General features: G+C 47.7%; 1 protein-coding gene across 1 annotated transcript; it reads right to left on the bottom strand.

The window, feature by feature from the left end:
* Positions 1-9,035: 9,035 nt before the first annotated feature.
* Noc (zinc finger protein no ocelli) lies at positions 9,036-12,243 on the bottom strand. Its single transcript, XM_078180060.1, has 2 exons — positions 11,895-12,243; positions 9,036-11,522 (listed from the first exon to the last, which is right to left on the bottom strand). The coding sequence occupies exons 1-2, from the start codon at positions 11,979-11,981 to the stop codon at positions 10,164-10,166; spliced, it is 1,446 nt and encodes a 481-aa protein (XP_078036186.1). The 5' UTR covers positions 11,982-12,243; the 3' UTR covers positions 9,036-10,163.
* Positions 12,244-16,228: the final 3,985 nt, after the last annotated feature.

The raw sequence follows: 16,228 nt of genomic DNA, 5'->3' as shown, positions 1-16,228 counted from the left end.
GCCGCAGCACAGAGAAAATGCGATACAGCAGAGACTCGATGGCCGTTCGAAAATGGGGTTGGAAATGCATGCAAACGTCGATGTTCGTATACTTAACGAGGAAACCAATCAGCCTCCTAAGAGCTCTCACTTGCAGCATGTCTCCCGCTGGGTGCACCGTTCATACTCGTTTACTTTCGCTTCGTAGCTATTGTTATGGATCTGCCATTCTTCTTATGGTGGTTTTCCATAAGACCACATTTCACGATCCTCTTTCGGTTCCCGTTTTCTATTTTCTTTGCACGAAAGCAAATGATGTATCACGGTCCACTGTGTTTTAATGGAGGGCAACTGATGGGATTCGCTTGTAAGTTTACCAATATTTTATTCCGCGTACTTTCCATTATTTTGCGGAAGAATTGGATTTCAGATCTTGCTAATTAACTTTGAACAATCGATACAGCTATTCGATTGGAACAATGGAAATTAACGTTGCGAGAAAAGAAAACAGGTTCCTCCATTAATAATTAAATAGGTAGAAGTTTTAACGAACTGCAGGAATAGACGGAAGATCTATTCTTAAACCATTACATCGAAGTGCGTAATGATTTTTAAAAATAAATCGAAGGCAGGTTAATGTTACTAATATGTTAAAATCGTACTGGTTAGATTGTCTCTTCTCGAAATTGTTGTCACTACAGTACAGCCTCTGAAAAATCCCAAAGAACAAATATCCGTAAGAGAATGGTCTCCAATAAAAGGAAGTAGCTCGAAGAGAGTCTTCAAAGAGATAGTTAAAATCGCCCAGTCCTTTGACCGCGTGTGCATACGCAGCGAAATAAATGAAAACGAAGCACAGCTATGCCCAGTAAAAATAATTTAGCCGACGTGTCTTCTCGACAAAGAAACCAGCTACGACGACCGACTATGTCCACGCGATGCACGGGAGGCGATTGATTTCAACAATCAACGACGCGTCGAGGATTCCGAAAGAACCGGCGAGAAGACTTTGCAATCTCCGCAAGAAGAATACCGACAAGCCGAATGGTCCCATATTTTCGGGATACGCTGCAACGTGGACCGGATGACGCTTTGGAGGAGGAGGAGGAGGAGGAGGAAGAGGGCGGACGAGAAACTGTAGCGAGATGTATCAAAGTCTCCGGATTAGACTACTGGTTCCGCTCGGAAAAATCGAAGTCGAAGGCGTGTAGGTAGACCACTATTTTAGCGGAACCGTCGCGGCGAGGGAGGTCATCTTTTACGCCGTTTCCAACGACCTGTCCGACGATCCGGAGAAGATGAACGCGCATAGTCAATACGAAGTCAACGTCTAGAAACGTGTGGACGTAGCGCGGCCTCCGGTGGACGGAGGAGGACGGAGGAGGACGGAGAAGGGTGGAAGGAGGACAGGGCGAAAAAGAGAAGGAGAAAGACCGAGATAGAGATGGAAGTGAGGTCGAATAGCAGCGCTCCGATCAACATTAATCACTATCCGAAGCGAGTAGATAGCCGTCGAATGCTCGCTTTCTAAAGCAAGGTGAAGGGGTGGCTGATAGATGGAGGTGATGAATGGCTCCGTGACGCGGAGCGATCCATCATCTCGGGGCCGACATCCCGGGAGCTGCCTACTGCGAGAGCTAGCAGGAGAGATTTCGCGCGAGAGGTCACCTCGGCTAATTCATCATCCGGTCCGTCGCGTTCTATCTCCTTCTCTCTCTCCCACTCTCCCTCTCTCTCTCTCTCTCTCTCTCTCTTTCTCTCTCCCCTTCCTCCTGCACCACCGCGTCTAATACACACTTCACCCCTTTCCCTCGAATCCACCCACTTTTCTCACCTCTTTTCACTCTGCGCCGTAGTTCCCCTGTTTCCACTGCCGCCGGTTTTCGCGGACCTCTCTCTCTCTCGCTCTCTTTCCTACTATTTCTCTTGCTCGTGATCTCGGAGCCTTGCCTAGTTTCGTTACTAAAACCGTGGCAGCACCAGAGCACAGTGGATTCGGTATCTCTGTCTCATAGCCGACCACTCAAAGGAAACGTCAGCCAGCTGGGCATCGTTAACGCCGTCTCTTTGACGGCACCGTGATCGATGAAACGGCGAGAGCGGTGTGTCCGGAGTTGCCGCTGAACTTGATCCGCGTAAAACTTCCTATCGAGCAAATCTTATTGGATCTCAAGCAGCTGTTGATTACGCGCTGCTTCCACCTCGTTGTACAGATCGCCGCGGAAAGAAGTCGCGGTTATTTTCATTTCGATTTCATTCGACTTCCGGCTTTTGTCTTCCGCCAGTTGATTATTCGCATCTGGACGATGCGCGTGGCTTCGTAAAAAGACGCAACTAGACTGCGGATCTTCGTGCAAAATAGAAATTGATTGCGTCAGCTAATGATAGATATCGCAATCGTAGATTTAATCGACGTATCTTCGTTTAATGATAAGAGATAATATTCTTCCACCTTTCTCCGGTAGAAATTTTCCAAAAATCTCAAGTCGTTTCTTTGAATAGAGTGTCGCGGTTCGAGTAAAATAACTTTGCCTGTCGAAAACGAAACTTTTCGTAGGAAGGATTTCTATAGAACAGTTCCCTCGCTTGCGATAAATGTCAAAACATCCACAGTCCGCTTAGGCACACGTGGCGCGCACGATTTATTAAGAAACGCCTCAGCAGCTGTATCAGCGAACGTCTAAATTGATTTGCTACACGACGCCCGAAGAAATCCTTTAGAAAGAGCCGGCCGGAGGTAAGTTGTGTCATCGAAATTAAACGCGCTCGTACGCAAACAGTGGCTCGCATTCATGCTGGGTGTAAATGGAAGTAACAAGGGGGCACAATGCATCACCCGTCTCTGCGGTTGATTCTTACGTTCAGCATCGTGCGCGCGATGACGCTGCGGGAGACACCGACGTGAAAGCAAAATCGACGGGGTTGTCGCGTTCTCTGTAATTCCCTGAACGACAGCCAGCTTAGTCCTTTGATGTTTCCAGCCGTTACTAATACAGAATTGAAAATTCTATTCTCCGTTTCAAGCCGTGCTGGGAACGTCGCGCGAACTTGAAACAACTTATAAATTATTCAACAATTAAAATGCTGTCGACGTCTCGAAAAATGCAAACATGCAAAGAATTAATGTCAGGTTATCCCTTACTTTGTATTACGAGTGCTGGCTAGTTGTCTGACATTTTTTTTTTTATAGTACAAACATTTTCATTTCTTGCTGAAAGAATTATATTTGAGGGTAAATCAGTCGCGATGTTCCAAATATTTTGAAATATCTATTAAAGAAGTGTCAAGGGGGGACGAAACACTTCTTAAAACCAACTTGGACAATTTCTACTTTGCACAAGCATCCGCAATCTAATTACGTAGAGGTACTTTATAAAATCCCGTCCTCGATTCTGCGGGCTATTCCAACCCCTTTCTGTCGAGCCCTAAACATGCTATAAAAAAATGCTCGCGACGCCCCTTGTTAGCACAATTATGTATCCATTACGTAGAAATAAGGTCACGCGGACTCTCGTGTTGACGCAAAAGCCAGCGAAAGGGTTTGCTTTGGCCGGTGTTTAAAGTCTAAGGGATGCGTTTCCGCGGGATTTCTCGACGGCGGGGCGGAAAGAAAGCTGCCGGGTCAACGATATCTCTCCCCCCCCCCCCCCCCCCCCCCCCCCCTCTCGATTGCATCCTCTAAAAATTCAATTTTATGTGTCAGAAGCGCGAACATCGTAAAACCTTCAGCAAGGTTTGCCCTATCGATTTCGTCTTCCACAATTTCTGCCGAGGGGGATCGGCTGTAGCTTATAGATGAATTATAGTTGCTCTTTGCTGTCGCGCATTCAACGGTGATGTATGACTCGACGGGAGATGGCAGGTAGAAAACATCCACGATGTACGGCCTGTTAATAACAGCAAGAATGAACGAACGGCTGCACAGCGCGGTACACAGATGCCGCTGGCGGCTAGACCCCCTTTGTGTTTTATTACAAACGATACGTCAGCCACGATGTATGGGCTGCTTTTATCCACGGCCTGTTATTGATGTGCTAAATTGTCTGCCCTGACTCGTAAGACTGGCCAGGATGGCTGATAGACATCGTTCAGGGACGTGTTCACGGCGACAAAAAGATCCCGATCGAGGACACAACGGACTTTCTTTGATCAAACTTACGCTAAAACGCCGGCCACGCGGAACGGGGTTGGCTCGCGCCGCAAATCGCTCGTTACCTTCGATTTCATAATTTTCTACGAGACTTCTTCCTTCTACCTTGCCAACGATTGCTGCATATGTCAAAAAAATAAAAGCATCGCTTTTCTATGTTACCAATTTTTAATTAAAACTTAGCTTCTCGCAGCTTAGAGAAAGCCATCTTGTATCCAAGACTTGAATTTTCGAGTGCCATTGCGAAATTAATTTTTCTAAAAATTGTACAGCTATTTCCTTGAACTAACATCGATCTTAGTTAACGCACACGTTCTACCGCGTTATAGAAACGTTCGCTAATTGCATAAAGATCAGAAGCCTGGATTAATAACGTTTCAGGAAAAGGAGAAACCGACATGCGGTGCGCGCGGCAATAATAAATCGTTTGCAACGTTTATTTGCGCCTTGTTCGTCGCGGGTCCCGTTTTTCCGGTTATCGAGACGGATCGAGACGGGGCAACAAAAAGACACGACCGAGGAGAATAGGTATTAATCGCACCACCTACGGCCGACACAATAACGATACATATTTACGCGGCGACAGCGAAGCGCGCGCCGTTTCATTTTTCAACATTCAACGGGAGTAGGTGTGTGCGCAGGCTCGCGTCGGAGAAAGTTGTAATTTCCGGTGCAACTTTACTGGCCTGAGAAAAAGTGGAAAACCATACTTCTTATTCAGTGTTGGGAACGCATCGCGTGTCATGTATTTTCATTAGTTACTTCTTTCAAGAACGGAAATAAAAGATGAAAGTTGCAACGTTCGAAACGAGGTTTAAAAAATGGAGATTAATTCGCCATAAAATTTGCTATAACAGCCTTGTTTTCGAATAATTTCCGCGATGTGCTCGTTAATTTCACAACATTTTCGACCATCGTCGTGCCTCAGGTTTTAAATATAAATCTATCAACTTCGCGCCGATCGCCATAACAAAGTTTCTGCGGTGGTGAAACCGTCTACGGGAGACCCCGCGAAAACTGACGCAAAACACAATTGACAACGGTTGACCCGAAAACGCTTCGGTAGATTTATACGGTCGAACATTAATCCCGAAACTTTATGATCCGAAATTAACGTCGGTTACGCTATACCCCTGTAAATTAAATGCGATTCATAAAATATACGAAACGAAATCGATAACAATAAAATTACACATTATCGAACAACTAAATTACAGTTAACACCTTGAACCGGATTTGCAAGTCGCGTTACTGTTAATAATCATTGGAAAATTCTACCGATCGCGTTCGTACAATTTTAGAAAGGCCGAAGAAAATTATGATCGTTGTCCCTTTATTCGGAAGATAAACCGGCGCGTGTCGCACAGTTAAATAAATTCGTCGACGGCCGTGTTTCCGCGAATCGATCGATGATTTACATTGCTCTGAACCCGCGAAATGAGACGCATGTCGCTAACGAACGGCAATAATTTACATAACGAGAGTGTTCTCTCGTTGTTTTCTTCCTGGATTCTCGTAACAGTTGGCTGGGATATAAAGCGATCGCGCGTGATCTACGAGCGGACGTCTGTAAGCTAATGTCACCGTCATTACTTCGGTTCCGCTCGCGTCGATTATCTTTCGATTAAAGACGCTGCTGCGCAATCCGTTACCGTTGATTGAATCGTTTTTCAGAGCGATGCCGCCTCTGCTAAATTGCTTGCTTCATCGCGTTCGGTATAATAGATGATGTACTTCGGTTTCGTTGCAACGAGACAGAACGTCCGATAGGCGAGTCATCGTGTGTGACACATCTAGCTGGCGCACACCGATCTACATAGGAAGAACATGACGTCCGCGTGAAAGACGATCATCGATGGACACCGACGGTAAATGCCTCGAGACAGATTTACACTTTCTCGTTCGACATTGCCGCCGAACACCTTGCACCGCGGCCGCGTTTAACGTCCAACAAATAGTCCCCGTTGGAGAGGCCGCGGACCCAAAGGCGACGCGCGTAGAACAGCTGTTAGAAATACATTATATGCTGAGGATCGATAAAATCACTCTCTCCCTTGCGACTCCGCGAAGCTCACGCAACGGCGACACGAAAATTCTTTCTTCGTTCCCGAAACGACGCCGTTAACACCAGTTCAGGTAGATCGAAATAAATGTCTGTTATGTTTGTAAACGTTCGCGTTATTTAGAGCCTCACGAAAGAAGCCGCGGGCAGAGATGTCGTCGGAAATAGACGGATTGTGGAACGTGTCCGACGCGTTTCATTCGAAACAGACGATAATCTGTTTTTTATTTAACGGCGTTTAATCATCGACGCGAGTAGGACAAAATAGCTGGAACTGGTTTACAATGACTAACAAATTATGATAACTTGGATACGTATACGTATGAGTCCTAAACTTATTTAGCCGCATTAATCGGGCAAGCTTATTCAGCAGACTAAAATTTCGCGTATTCGCTCGCGCTTCGTAGTTTTATTTTTAAACAAAGAGTCGGAAAATATCGAGGAACGTTACCGTTACCATCGCACGCATGCTCCGGCTGACTTATAAAGTAGATCGCGTTGCGCCAAGGATACCAACACCTTGTGTTCTGCGCGAATAATCGGGAATGCGTATAACGGAGTCCGACGGTACACCGAGCAACAGCCGCAAATACGAATATTATTCAATCCCCTCCGTAAGCGGAGGAGGCGAGAGAGATACCACGATTCCAGAATTACAGCGTAATCTACCGAGTAAAGGTTGCCTCTTACATCGTACACGCAATTTGTTTTTCGACCAGCAAATTGGCGATAAATAAAATAGCGAAAAAGTCGCAAAGTCATAGGGTTAATTGACAGAACGATTAATACGTTCCGCCTCTCCTCTTATCGTTTCCACGAACCGGCAATTCATTAAAAAAATGATTATTAGTGTCATTAAGCGATTATGTGTTACCGTTATCTGTACGAATAATGCGAGCGCGTCCGGTGACGAGCCTCTCTAGAAGCCGCATACATTTCTCCGTAGATCCAATCACGGTGATATAACTCACGCGGTTAGATGTATCTACACGTAAATACTCTAGTTAGAGCGGACGAGTCGCTAATTGAGATTCAGCGATGCGCATAATGGTACCGAAATAACATGAATTCCAATCCGGCGGAACGAGCCCGGAAGGCGAAATACGAGGAGACTATTCATCCCGACGGTTAAAATCACCGAATATTTCACTTTGCTGAGCCAGCTGAGCCTGCCACCGCCTGTCGTGGCACCCTGGCGATGGAAACGACGTACGCAGAGGGTAAAGCAAGTCTTCCCCCTCTGCATGGGTCTAAAAACCTTCAACCACCCACTCCGTTTCTCCACCCTGTCCTCCCTGCCCCCCAACCCGTTGCTCCGCCGCGCGTTTTTCTCTCGCCCTCTCAGCCGTCCCGTCTCTCACCCTCGCACCGCTCTCGCACCCCTAGACCCCGGCGTCCATGGTGTACTCCGTCCCCGGAACCCGGGGACCCCCGTCCCGCCGCCGCCGCCGCCTCCTTTTCCGCCTTCCGACACTAGGCTGCAGATTTATGCGCCCCGCCTTGCAGCGTTGATATCCGAGAACTCGCGACCTGCTCCGTCCGTAATGAAAGAAATAAATTTACTCTCCTGGGTGCCCCGGGGATTGAGACTCGCCGCCGTTTCGTGCAAGCGCACACCGACGGCCGGAGAGAGAACACCCTCCCGGAACGCCGCGAATCAAAACCGTGCGTATACACGACGGCGGTCGTGCACCACTTTCGACTCTCGTTCCAGCCACCGTCGGATCATCATCCACACTTTCCCATTTGTATCGGCCGACTCGCGAGCTTTGCACTAACCTAAACGCTCCGACGAGATCAAACACGGCCTAAGTGATTTTCGTCGAAGTCGAGACGTTTCCGGAACCGTCGGGACGCGCGTGCACGGAACGAGCGGACGCGCGAGGCGAGTGCCGACGGCATTTATCCGGCCGCCGGAACACTCGACGCAAAGATGGAAAAGCGAAAAACGACTGCCGAATTTTGCATCTGAAAAGCTGTATCGCGCGCAGAAATACTTCTCGATTTTTGAAAACTGTGATTACGTCGTTTTTATGCTGTCGTGTCGGCTCGCCGGATATTTCCGTGCTATCTGTGCAGGAACCGCGTCGAATAAGAGATCTCGATTATCGATAATTTGCAGTTAACGTCTCGGGTGTGCCCTTTCAAATTGCAGATTGCAAGCGGCAATAAAAATAGCAAGCGTGGAGGCACATCAAAGCGGCCGCCCCGTCCGGATGCCGATTCTTAAAGTTTAATTTACGGCTTTCCCTTATCTCGAGCTGTCAGAACCGTCACCGAGGTGTTACCTGCACAGGTAGAAGACACGCCGATGTACCGAGAAATGTGATTTTTCTGTACAATTGTCTTCTGGGACGGCTTACAATTTGTCAATTCTGCGTTAATACTTTCCATAGGAATTTCTGCTAAATAATTCTCTTAATTTTTGTCATCGATAGTTAAAATTTGAAAAAAAAATAGGAATTGATTATCGCGATAATTTTTGATTGGCCAATTCAATTGCAACTGCTACAAATATTTCTTTCAATCGGTCTGTACCCCAAAAATGCAGAAATCTCGACAATTTAAATCACGATTCGTATCAGCATTTGATATATTTTGATTGAGCTTTGATTTCAAAAACAGATATGGTTCACCAAAGTTATACAAACGTTTTAGACCTCGTGGACAACTTTATCGTTAATTACGATTGGGTTAACATGCTCCGGTACTTGAGAAAAGCTGTAACTGTTAAATAAATGAAAGGAAACGACGTAACCGAGTGAATAATATGGAAACCAGAAGAAACGAAATTTTGTGCGGCAACCGGGTGAACAGGAAAATATTAGTAAAGAAACACATATATTTAATGATTCCACAAACATTGTTTTTATTAAAGCGGTATGGAAACTCAACGATATTTACAAGAGATATTTACAGTGCAAATAATATGTATTATACATTACGGTTTCTTTCCATCAGAGTACTTTACATGTGGTAGACGACGTAATCTGACGAGCACCTGAATGAATTTTGAAAATGCTGAATACTCGGTTCACACAATGATCGTATATTCAAAAATCCGAGAAATAATCTGCGCACTTTTGTTTGTCCATACGAACAGGATTCTTCGTATCTTTCTTTCGCGTACAAACGATGCAAATAAGTTAAACGTTTATAGTTTGCCGCATAGAGACAGTTTAGATACCATTGTTAATATTATTTTCTTATTCTTTCTTCGAAAAAATAGCGTAATATCACAGTTATATCATGGACATAGAACATGCACAACCGTCGGGTGCGCGCTCTCGAACGCATTGGCATGGGTGGAGAGAGAGACAACACGGTTACAACACAGCAAGTTGCACGATTTCGCCGAGAAACCGCAATCGTCGTCGTCGTCGTCGTTTAGAAAATATCGGATGCATCACTGGAGAAACACAACCAATTGGAAAAAATGCGTATCGAGAGTGGCTCGAAGACCTACTAGGGTTGGGGCACGGACGACATTCAATACAGGTCGTTTCCGTTCAGGTGTCCACAGGCGGAGAGTCAACTTCATCACGACCGCCGAGAAACATTTATACACATCATGATTTTTATGCCGCGCGAAAATATTCCTATCCTTCGAAACTAGCCAAGTATTTTTTTTTGTTCATCTGTGGTGTACATGTTCTTCCCTAGAGTAATAATCAAATGTGAGATACACGTTTAATATAGGATTTCAGTAAAGAATGATCTCGCGATGAAACAAACTGTCGGATATATCTTTATAAATTTTAATCATAATTCTGAATTTTATACACACATATGTATAGATATATATATTTATATATATTTATATATATATATATTTTTAAATAAATTTATATTATACACGATTCATTATTTACACAACAGTCTGTCCGAGTCGCAGTTGTTTCGACGGGTCTCTCTTCTATTTTACACTATGGGCGAGCTGTACACTGTTTGTTTGAACACCGAGTATCCTCTTTATGGATGTACAGCGGCACCGATACGCTGCCCGTAGATCGCGTACGGCGAATAGTAGGGTCCTAACGCGTTGAAAGCGCTGTAAGGCGAGGCGGCGAGCGACGCCGGCAAAGGTCCCGTCGGTGGCTTCCCGTAAGGGTGGTATCTAGCGCTGAGTGGACTCAAAGATGGCGTAGGATAGGAGCCGCCGCTCGCGCGATGAAGGGCCGCCGACGGCGAGAGCAGAGGGTGCGGATGCGGATTGCTGAGGAGCGCGGCCGAGGAGGCGTGATCGCCGCCGGTCAGGCTGGTGTGGCTGCGGAGATGCTGCAGAAGCTCCTCCGAGGTGGTGAATCTCTTTCCGCAATAGGAGTCGCCAGCGATCCAATTGCAGACGTACGGCCTGCCGCCGGTCAACGTCGACGGGTACGAAAGAGACGGCGGTGCCATGGGGCCCAGCGAAGATAACGCCATCGCCAGCCCGTACTTTTGATGGTCGCACTGCGTGCATCCGCTGGGGCAAGTGCCGGTGCCCATCATCAACTGTGCACTGTGCATGCTGTATTGGCAGCCGGTGCAATAGGGGTCCTTGCAGACAGGGACCAGAGCCTCGCCGCCAGCAGGAGTCTTGACGCGAGCGTAGCTCAAGTACGGATTGCCGCCCGTCGGCGTGGCCGAAGGGTAGCCCAAGAGAGCCGCCGCCGCTGCGTGATGATGCGAGAAAGGAGAAGCTCCGGCGAACGGTGGTCTGAACGCGGGGTTCTCTGCCAGACCCGGCGGACAGCAGAGAGGATTTCCGGCGAATCCTGGAAGGCTGGTCTTGTACGCGCCCAAGTTCGAGTCCTTCGCGTGTCCGCCGGACAGGATCTCCATCCCGGATCTGATGATCGGGCTGGTTCCGCTGTTGTTGCGCGGCGATCCGTCGGTCTTCTCGCGGTCCGCCGGCGTTTTCCTGTCTGCCGACGGGGTGCTGGTCGCGGTCGCCGTCGCTTGGCTCGCAGGCGACGCGGACTTCCGCCCGACGGGCGTCCGATTCCCGGACGACTTCTTCTCAGAGTGGATGTTATCACTTGCACTCACACTATCCTGACCACTGACACTGTGTACACTGGCTTTCGACGCCGGCCTACCCTCGTCGGTCGATTTCTTCGACACGACGTTGGTCTCGTACGGCTTGAAAGCCAACGACTTCCCATCCGACGGGCTGCTGCGAGTATTCCGTTCCATTTTCGCAGCCGGCGGCGATTTCGCATTTGTGCCGGCGTTCATGCCTTTCGTGGTTTTGTCCAGTGGGGAAATCAACGGCTTCGTCGGAGAATCAGCCCCGATTTGACTGCATGTTTGTGCCAATAAAGCTAAGGGACTTTTCTTCGCATCCAACTGTAAAACAAAAGCAAGAAATCTATTAAGGGATGAACGAATGCTTGCGACGATTTAAATCGTTCGCTCGATCTGTTTTGGACAGCCGCGTTGTAATTGGTTCGATGATACATGCGAAGGCGAGTGAGCGTACAGCAACCCGTCGGAGAGCGCGCGCCGTCGGATAGCGCCAATAGGCAAAGTACTCTACCCGGGCGTTCGAATTCAAATATTTCAGCGCGTGTTCAAAATTTGCTAGCTGATATTAATTCGTTACGATCGCGAATGCATTTTCGTTTACGGAAATTGGTGAACAACAATTTTCTACTGGCTTCGGTGTGGAGGGTATGTTTTTACGCGTTTAAATGAGAGAGAGAGAGAACTTGTACTAACCGTGGTTGGAAGCGGAGAAAGATAATCCGGTTGTAGGTACTGATTATGTCCAGTAGTCAGCATACCGCCTTCCTCAAGGACAACCATTTGGTTTTTCACTTATTTGGCCAATCACTGCACGAAACCACAGATGTATTCTCACAGATCACAAAAAAATATTGTTCGTGTAAACCGTGTGTTTGGGGGGTGGTACACGCAGCGAACGTTGTGTTGCGGCGCGCGAATCTCTGTGTGTATTGCGTATACTGGTTCGATCGATCCTTACGTAGCACGAAGCGATTAAACCGAAACGACGTACACCGAGTGAAATCCAGGAAAATAGTGGTAGCTCTCGGCGGAGCTGTTCGGAGCACACAGTGGAATGCGACCGCAACGCCGCCTGGCGACACAGCACTCTCTCCTTCCCCTCCCTGTTCGACAAGCCGGGGTGTATAACCTGTCCTCTCCTGTCATCCCCACCATTTTCTGGTCGGAGGATTATGGTGGGAGAATTGCGGTGGGGTTTGGCCCTGTGTGGGGTGTGGGAAGGCATTCTAATTCAACACGCCACCCATGATGTTGGCCCGACGATGACAGCTCCCATCCCGGCTTTGATATTTCACCGCTTTTACAGCCGTCCATCCCCTCTACCCCTCTACCCCCCTCCCCTCTGTCCCTCCCACCACTCTGGCACTAGCTCTCTCCCTCCACCCCTCGCTCGCTCCGTCGCTCTCTCTCTCTCTCTCTCTCTCTCTCTCTCTCTCTCTCTCTCTCTCCCTCTCCCCTTCTATCTCTATCTCTTGCCTTCCCTTCTCCTCCTGTTCCGTTCCCTTGCGCTCCGCACCCCTTCGCCGTTCGCCTACCATAGCTACCTCGACATGGAACCGTCCCTGCCACCACAGCAACCCGATATTTTATACCGTGAAACCTGTCTGTCTCTCCGACCGGCCTCGCTTAATAAGCAGCTTTCAAAATAGAAATGTAATGGGCCGGTGGGGAAGGGAATGTCGGGTGATTGATTGCTCGCTCAGCGACTTACCGACTTGCCACAGCCCACGGGATAACGAATGACAGCCACTTAAGCGCTGTTTGCCTACAATTTTGTAAAAGCGTTTTAATTATCGCCTCGACCGCACCTCGACTTTGTCGCGCATTAAGTCACCGGATACTGAGCGTTCCGAGCGACTGATCTCCGCTGACTTCCTTGTTATTTTAACCTGTTCACCGGCGGAGACGACCTGTTAGTTAGTTAACTAGTCGTTTACAGCCGGGCCGCATTCTTCGATTGATTCCAGTCTTCCACGTTTCGCCTCCGCGATCCTTCGCGGTCTGAACCCGGGGAGGAGGAAGATCCTCGGGACCGAGTCGAATCGCATTTTTAGGGATGATCGTCGAACCGGTCCGTCGGTAAGGGTAGCGTTCGATAATTCGATGGGCATTGTTCGCGCGACAGGAAAGCCGAGACAATGAACGGCTGAATGTAAGAACGATTGTTTCAACAATTTTCTCAGAACAGTTCCCCTCGTAAACCGTGTACGTGCGCGACTGTGAAATAAGAAATCAGCGATGGGTCGTTCTGATCCCGTCAGGCACAGGCGTATTGTTAGCGATTCACATTACAGCCTTTCGGTAATAACTTGTAACATAAATCAGCTTTCAAAAGTCACGCGATGGAATGTAATTTCTTTTATCGCGATCGGCTCGTCGCCGTTCCTCGGGGCAAGGAAAAAAAAGAAAAATATCTCTTCATGACTATTACAAATTACTTTCGCAACAATCATTGCGAAAAGAAGAAGAAAAACGTATTTATATAAAGTCCCGGAAATAATTATGCATCGCGAGGCGGGTACGTCCGCGCGTACGAAGTTACGCATCGCGGCCGTTGCACACGCGGTCGGCGCGCGGTCATTAAAAAACTTGAATATCAGCCGCGTTGAAATTCAAACGTTCCGCGCGGTTAGAAAATTACGGCCGTTTCACTCGTCGGGCACGACTTCTGCGCGATAAACCGATCGATGAAGTAGCTATGTTAAAGGGCAATTACAACGAATTATGACAATGTCCGTGCACCGAGCTATGTAGACCGCATACCTGCGAGAAGGGATAATTAGATTGTGAAACGCGCTGTATTAGAACGCGGCACTATAGAATCGCGATGCCGACTCGATTGTCGTTTTAATTGATATTTACACCGTATTTGTAGTTTTGCAGATGATATCGCGAACCGTTTACGAAAAACGGAGCCGGCTTATTAGCTTTAGTTACGATCGCCGCGGCGATTTTTATTCGCAATACAAACGCGGCGGCCGGTTCTCCTCCGTTTCTCCTTCATCATTGTTCCATTACATAAACGTCACGATAATTATTTTTTGACAAGTTCGCCGCCAGCATCGCGTATTCTGCGATAACCGATATCGCAGCGCGCGTTGCGTGCGTTGATACTAAAAGTCATAACATGCGACGTAACGTTCGAAAGATCAATCGGTTGCAGTAGCTGTGTGTTTCTTTTCGTTAATCTGTACGCGTTGCATTTAATCGGATAACGCGGGTCGCGGAGACGACTCTCGAAGCGAATAAATCGTTCGATTTTTCGCAAAATGTTGCATAGTTGCAATTATGCGGTTGCTGTTTCGACCGACGTTCCGCGTTAAACGAACGCAATTGTTGCAAGGCGACAATACGGAGCTAATTATGGTTCTTATCGAGCCGCGATGAAACGCGGGGGTAAACTTGAACCGCGCGATTTATCAACGGCCGAGGCTCGTTCTAAAAAGCAAATTACTCATTCGGTAGGAATAATCGACCGTATATCAAACTAACGCGCGATGATTTATGTTTATATTTTTAATGAACATTCACGGATTATTTACGACGCTGGCGAAAGACGTGACACGAAATCGATAAAGCTGTCCTCATTGAATTTCCGTTTTCAGCTAAACAGTCGCGGAAACAGGGGTAATATTAAATCTCTCCTCTATCCTGTAATATTTCCCAGAAGAAATAATGTTCTGTCGGAGCCCGGCTTCCATAGAATATCTGTGTTTCTCTTTTTCCATTGGCTCTATCTGCCTCTCGCGCCGCCGCCGCCGCCGCCGCCCGGCCGCCTCTGTTTCTCTGAAGTTATGGCGCCGTTAATACCCCAATGGCAAGTCTTTGACGTTTTGACGCTGACGGATGAGTTTACGGCTAATATAGTTCTCTTTCATCTCTGCCGCTCTCGGTGCTCCTTCGGCCGGCGTTTCGGAAATTTCAAGACGACAGCTACCAGCCGGGTAACGATTCGGCTTTGATGCGTTATTGACGGCTCCGCTGGTATAAACAACGCTCGCTACACTGTCACGCGCGCGGGAATATTGAAAAACGAAACACAGACGCTCGTCGACGGCGTTTTCGCGCGGATCGATCGCCCGCGATGGTTAATTACATTTTAACGGGAAGAAACGCGTGCTAACTTGGCATCGATAAGACGACTCCGACGACTCGATCGGAGCTTCTAGATAACAGAAGTCGTAAATAAAATGTGTCGATTGCCTCGACGTTTCTGCTCGATTTTTTAAACGCCGCGCCGCGCGTACGTATTTTTATGACCGATCCGAATCTAATTTGTTCGCCGACTAGACCGTCACCGTTTGGCTACGGCTTTTTCTGAACGTGTTAACACACGCCCGGGGTGGCTCTGACAGTCGGAGCCCCGCGATAACGAAACTCATAAATAAAATTCTAAGAGTCGGTATCGATTGATGTTGTGGCGCTTGCTTTGATGTCTCGGATCCCGAGCACGGTTTCGACAAGCGGCGCCTTTCTAAACTTCACGTTTGACATTTTTACGACCGCCTCGGATCTAACACTTACCGGTCGCGCTGCCGAATGGGGCGCGTCGGCTCCAAGTGTTTTAATTACCCGCGCGGGAAGACATTGCTCGACGCGATGTTTAATGCATTTTATACACGCGATGACTGATGCGTGTCAAGGCTAGAGAAATATGTATGTACGTTCACGAATCTCGAAATTAATTTATCGCGTATTGTTGAGACGCAGATGTTATTTACTAGGCTGAGTTATTACCCTGTTACCCAGGTTGTATAATATCGTAAAATTTATTGTGTTTGTTCTCTATACTGACCACTTTCGGTCGACGCTTTTACACCGAAAATAATTGCAGTTTCCCTCGAGCCGGGCACAAAAGGGATCTCCTTCGGCCGGAACTCTTAGTTTGGCGCGTTATCCGTAAAATCTTCCAGCAAGAGGTAATGCAATAAATAAGGTAGGAGGGACTCACCCTTGCAAACATGGAACGGTACGTCGAACTCGGGAGAATTTGTTTTGACAGGGTAATAATGTTCCGGGCCATTGTC

This window comes from Augochlora pura, chromosome 1 (assembly GCF_028453695.1).
Source record: "Augochlora pura isolate Apur16 chromosome 1, APUR_v2.2.1, whole genome shotgun sequence".
Lineage (NCBI taxonomy): Eukaryota > Metazoa > Arthropoda > Insecta > Hymenoptera > Halictidae > Augochlora > Augochlora pura.
This window is presented reverse-complemented; position numbering and strand designations above follow the sequence as displayed.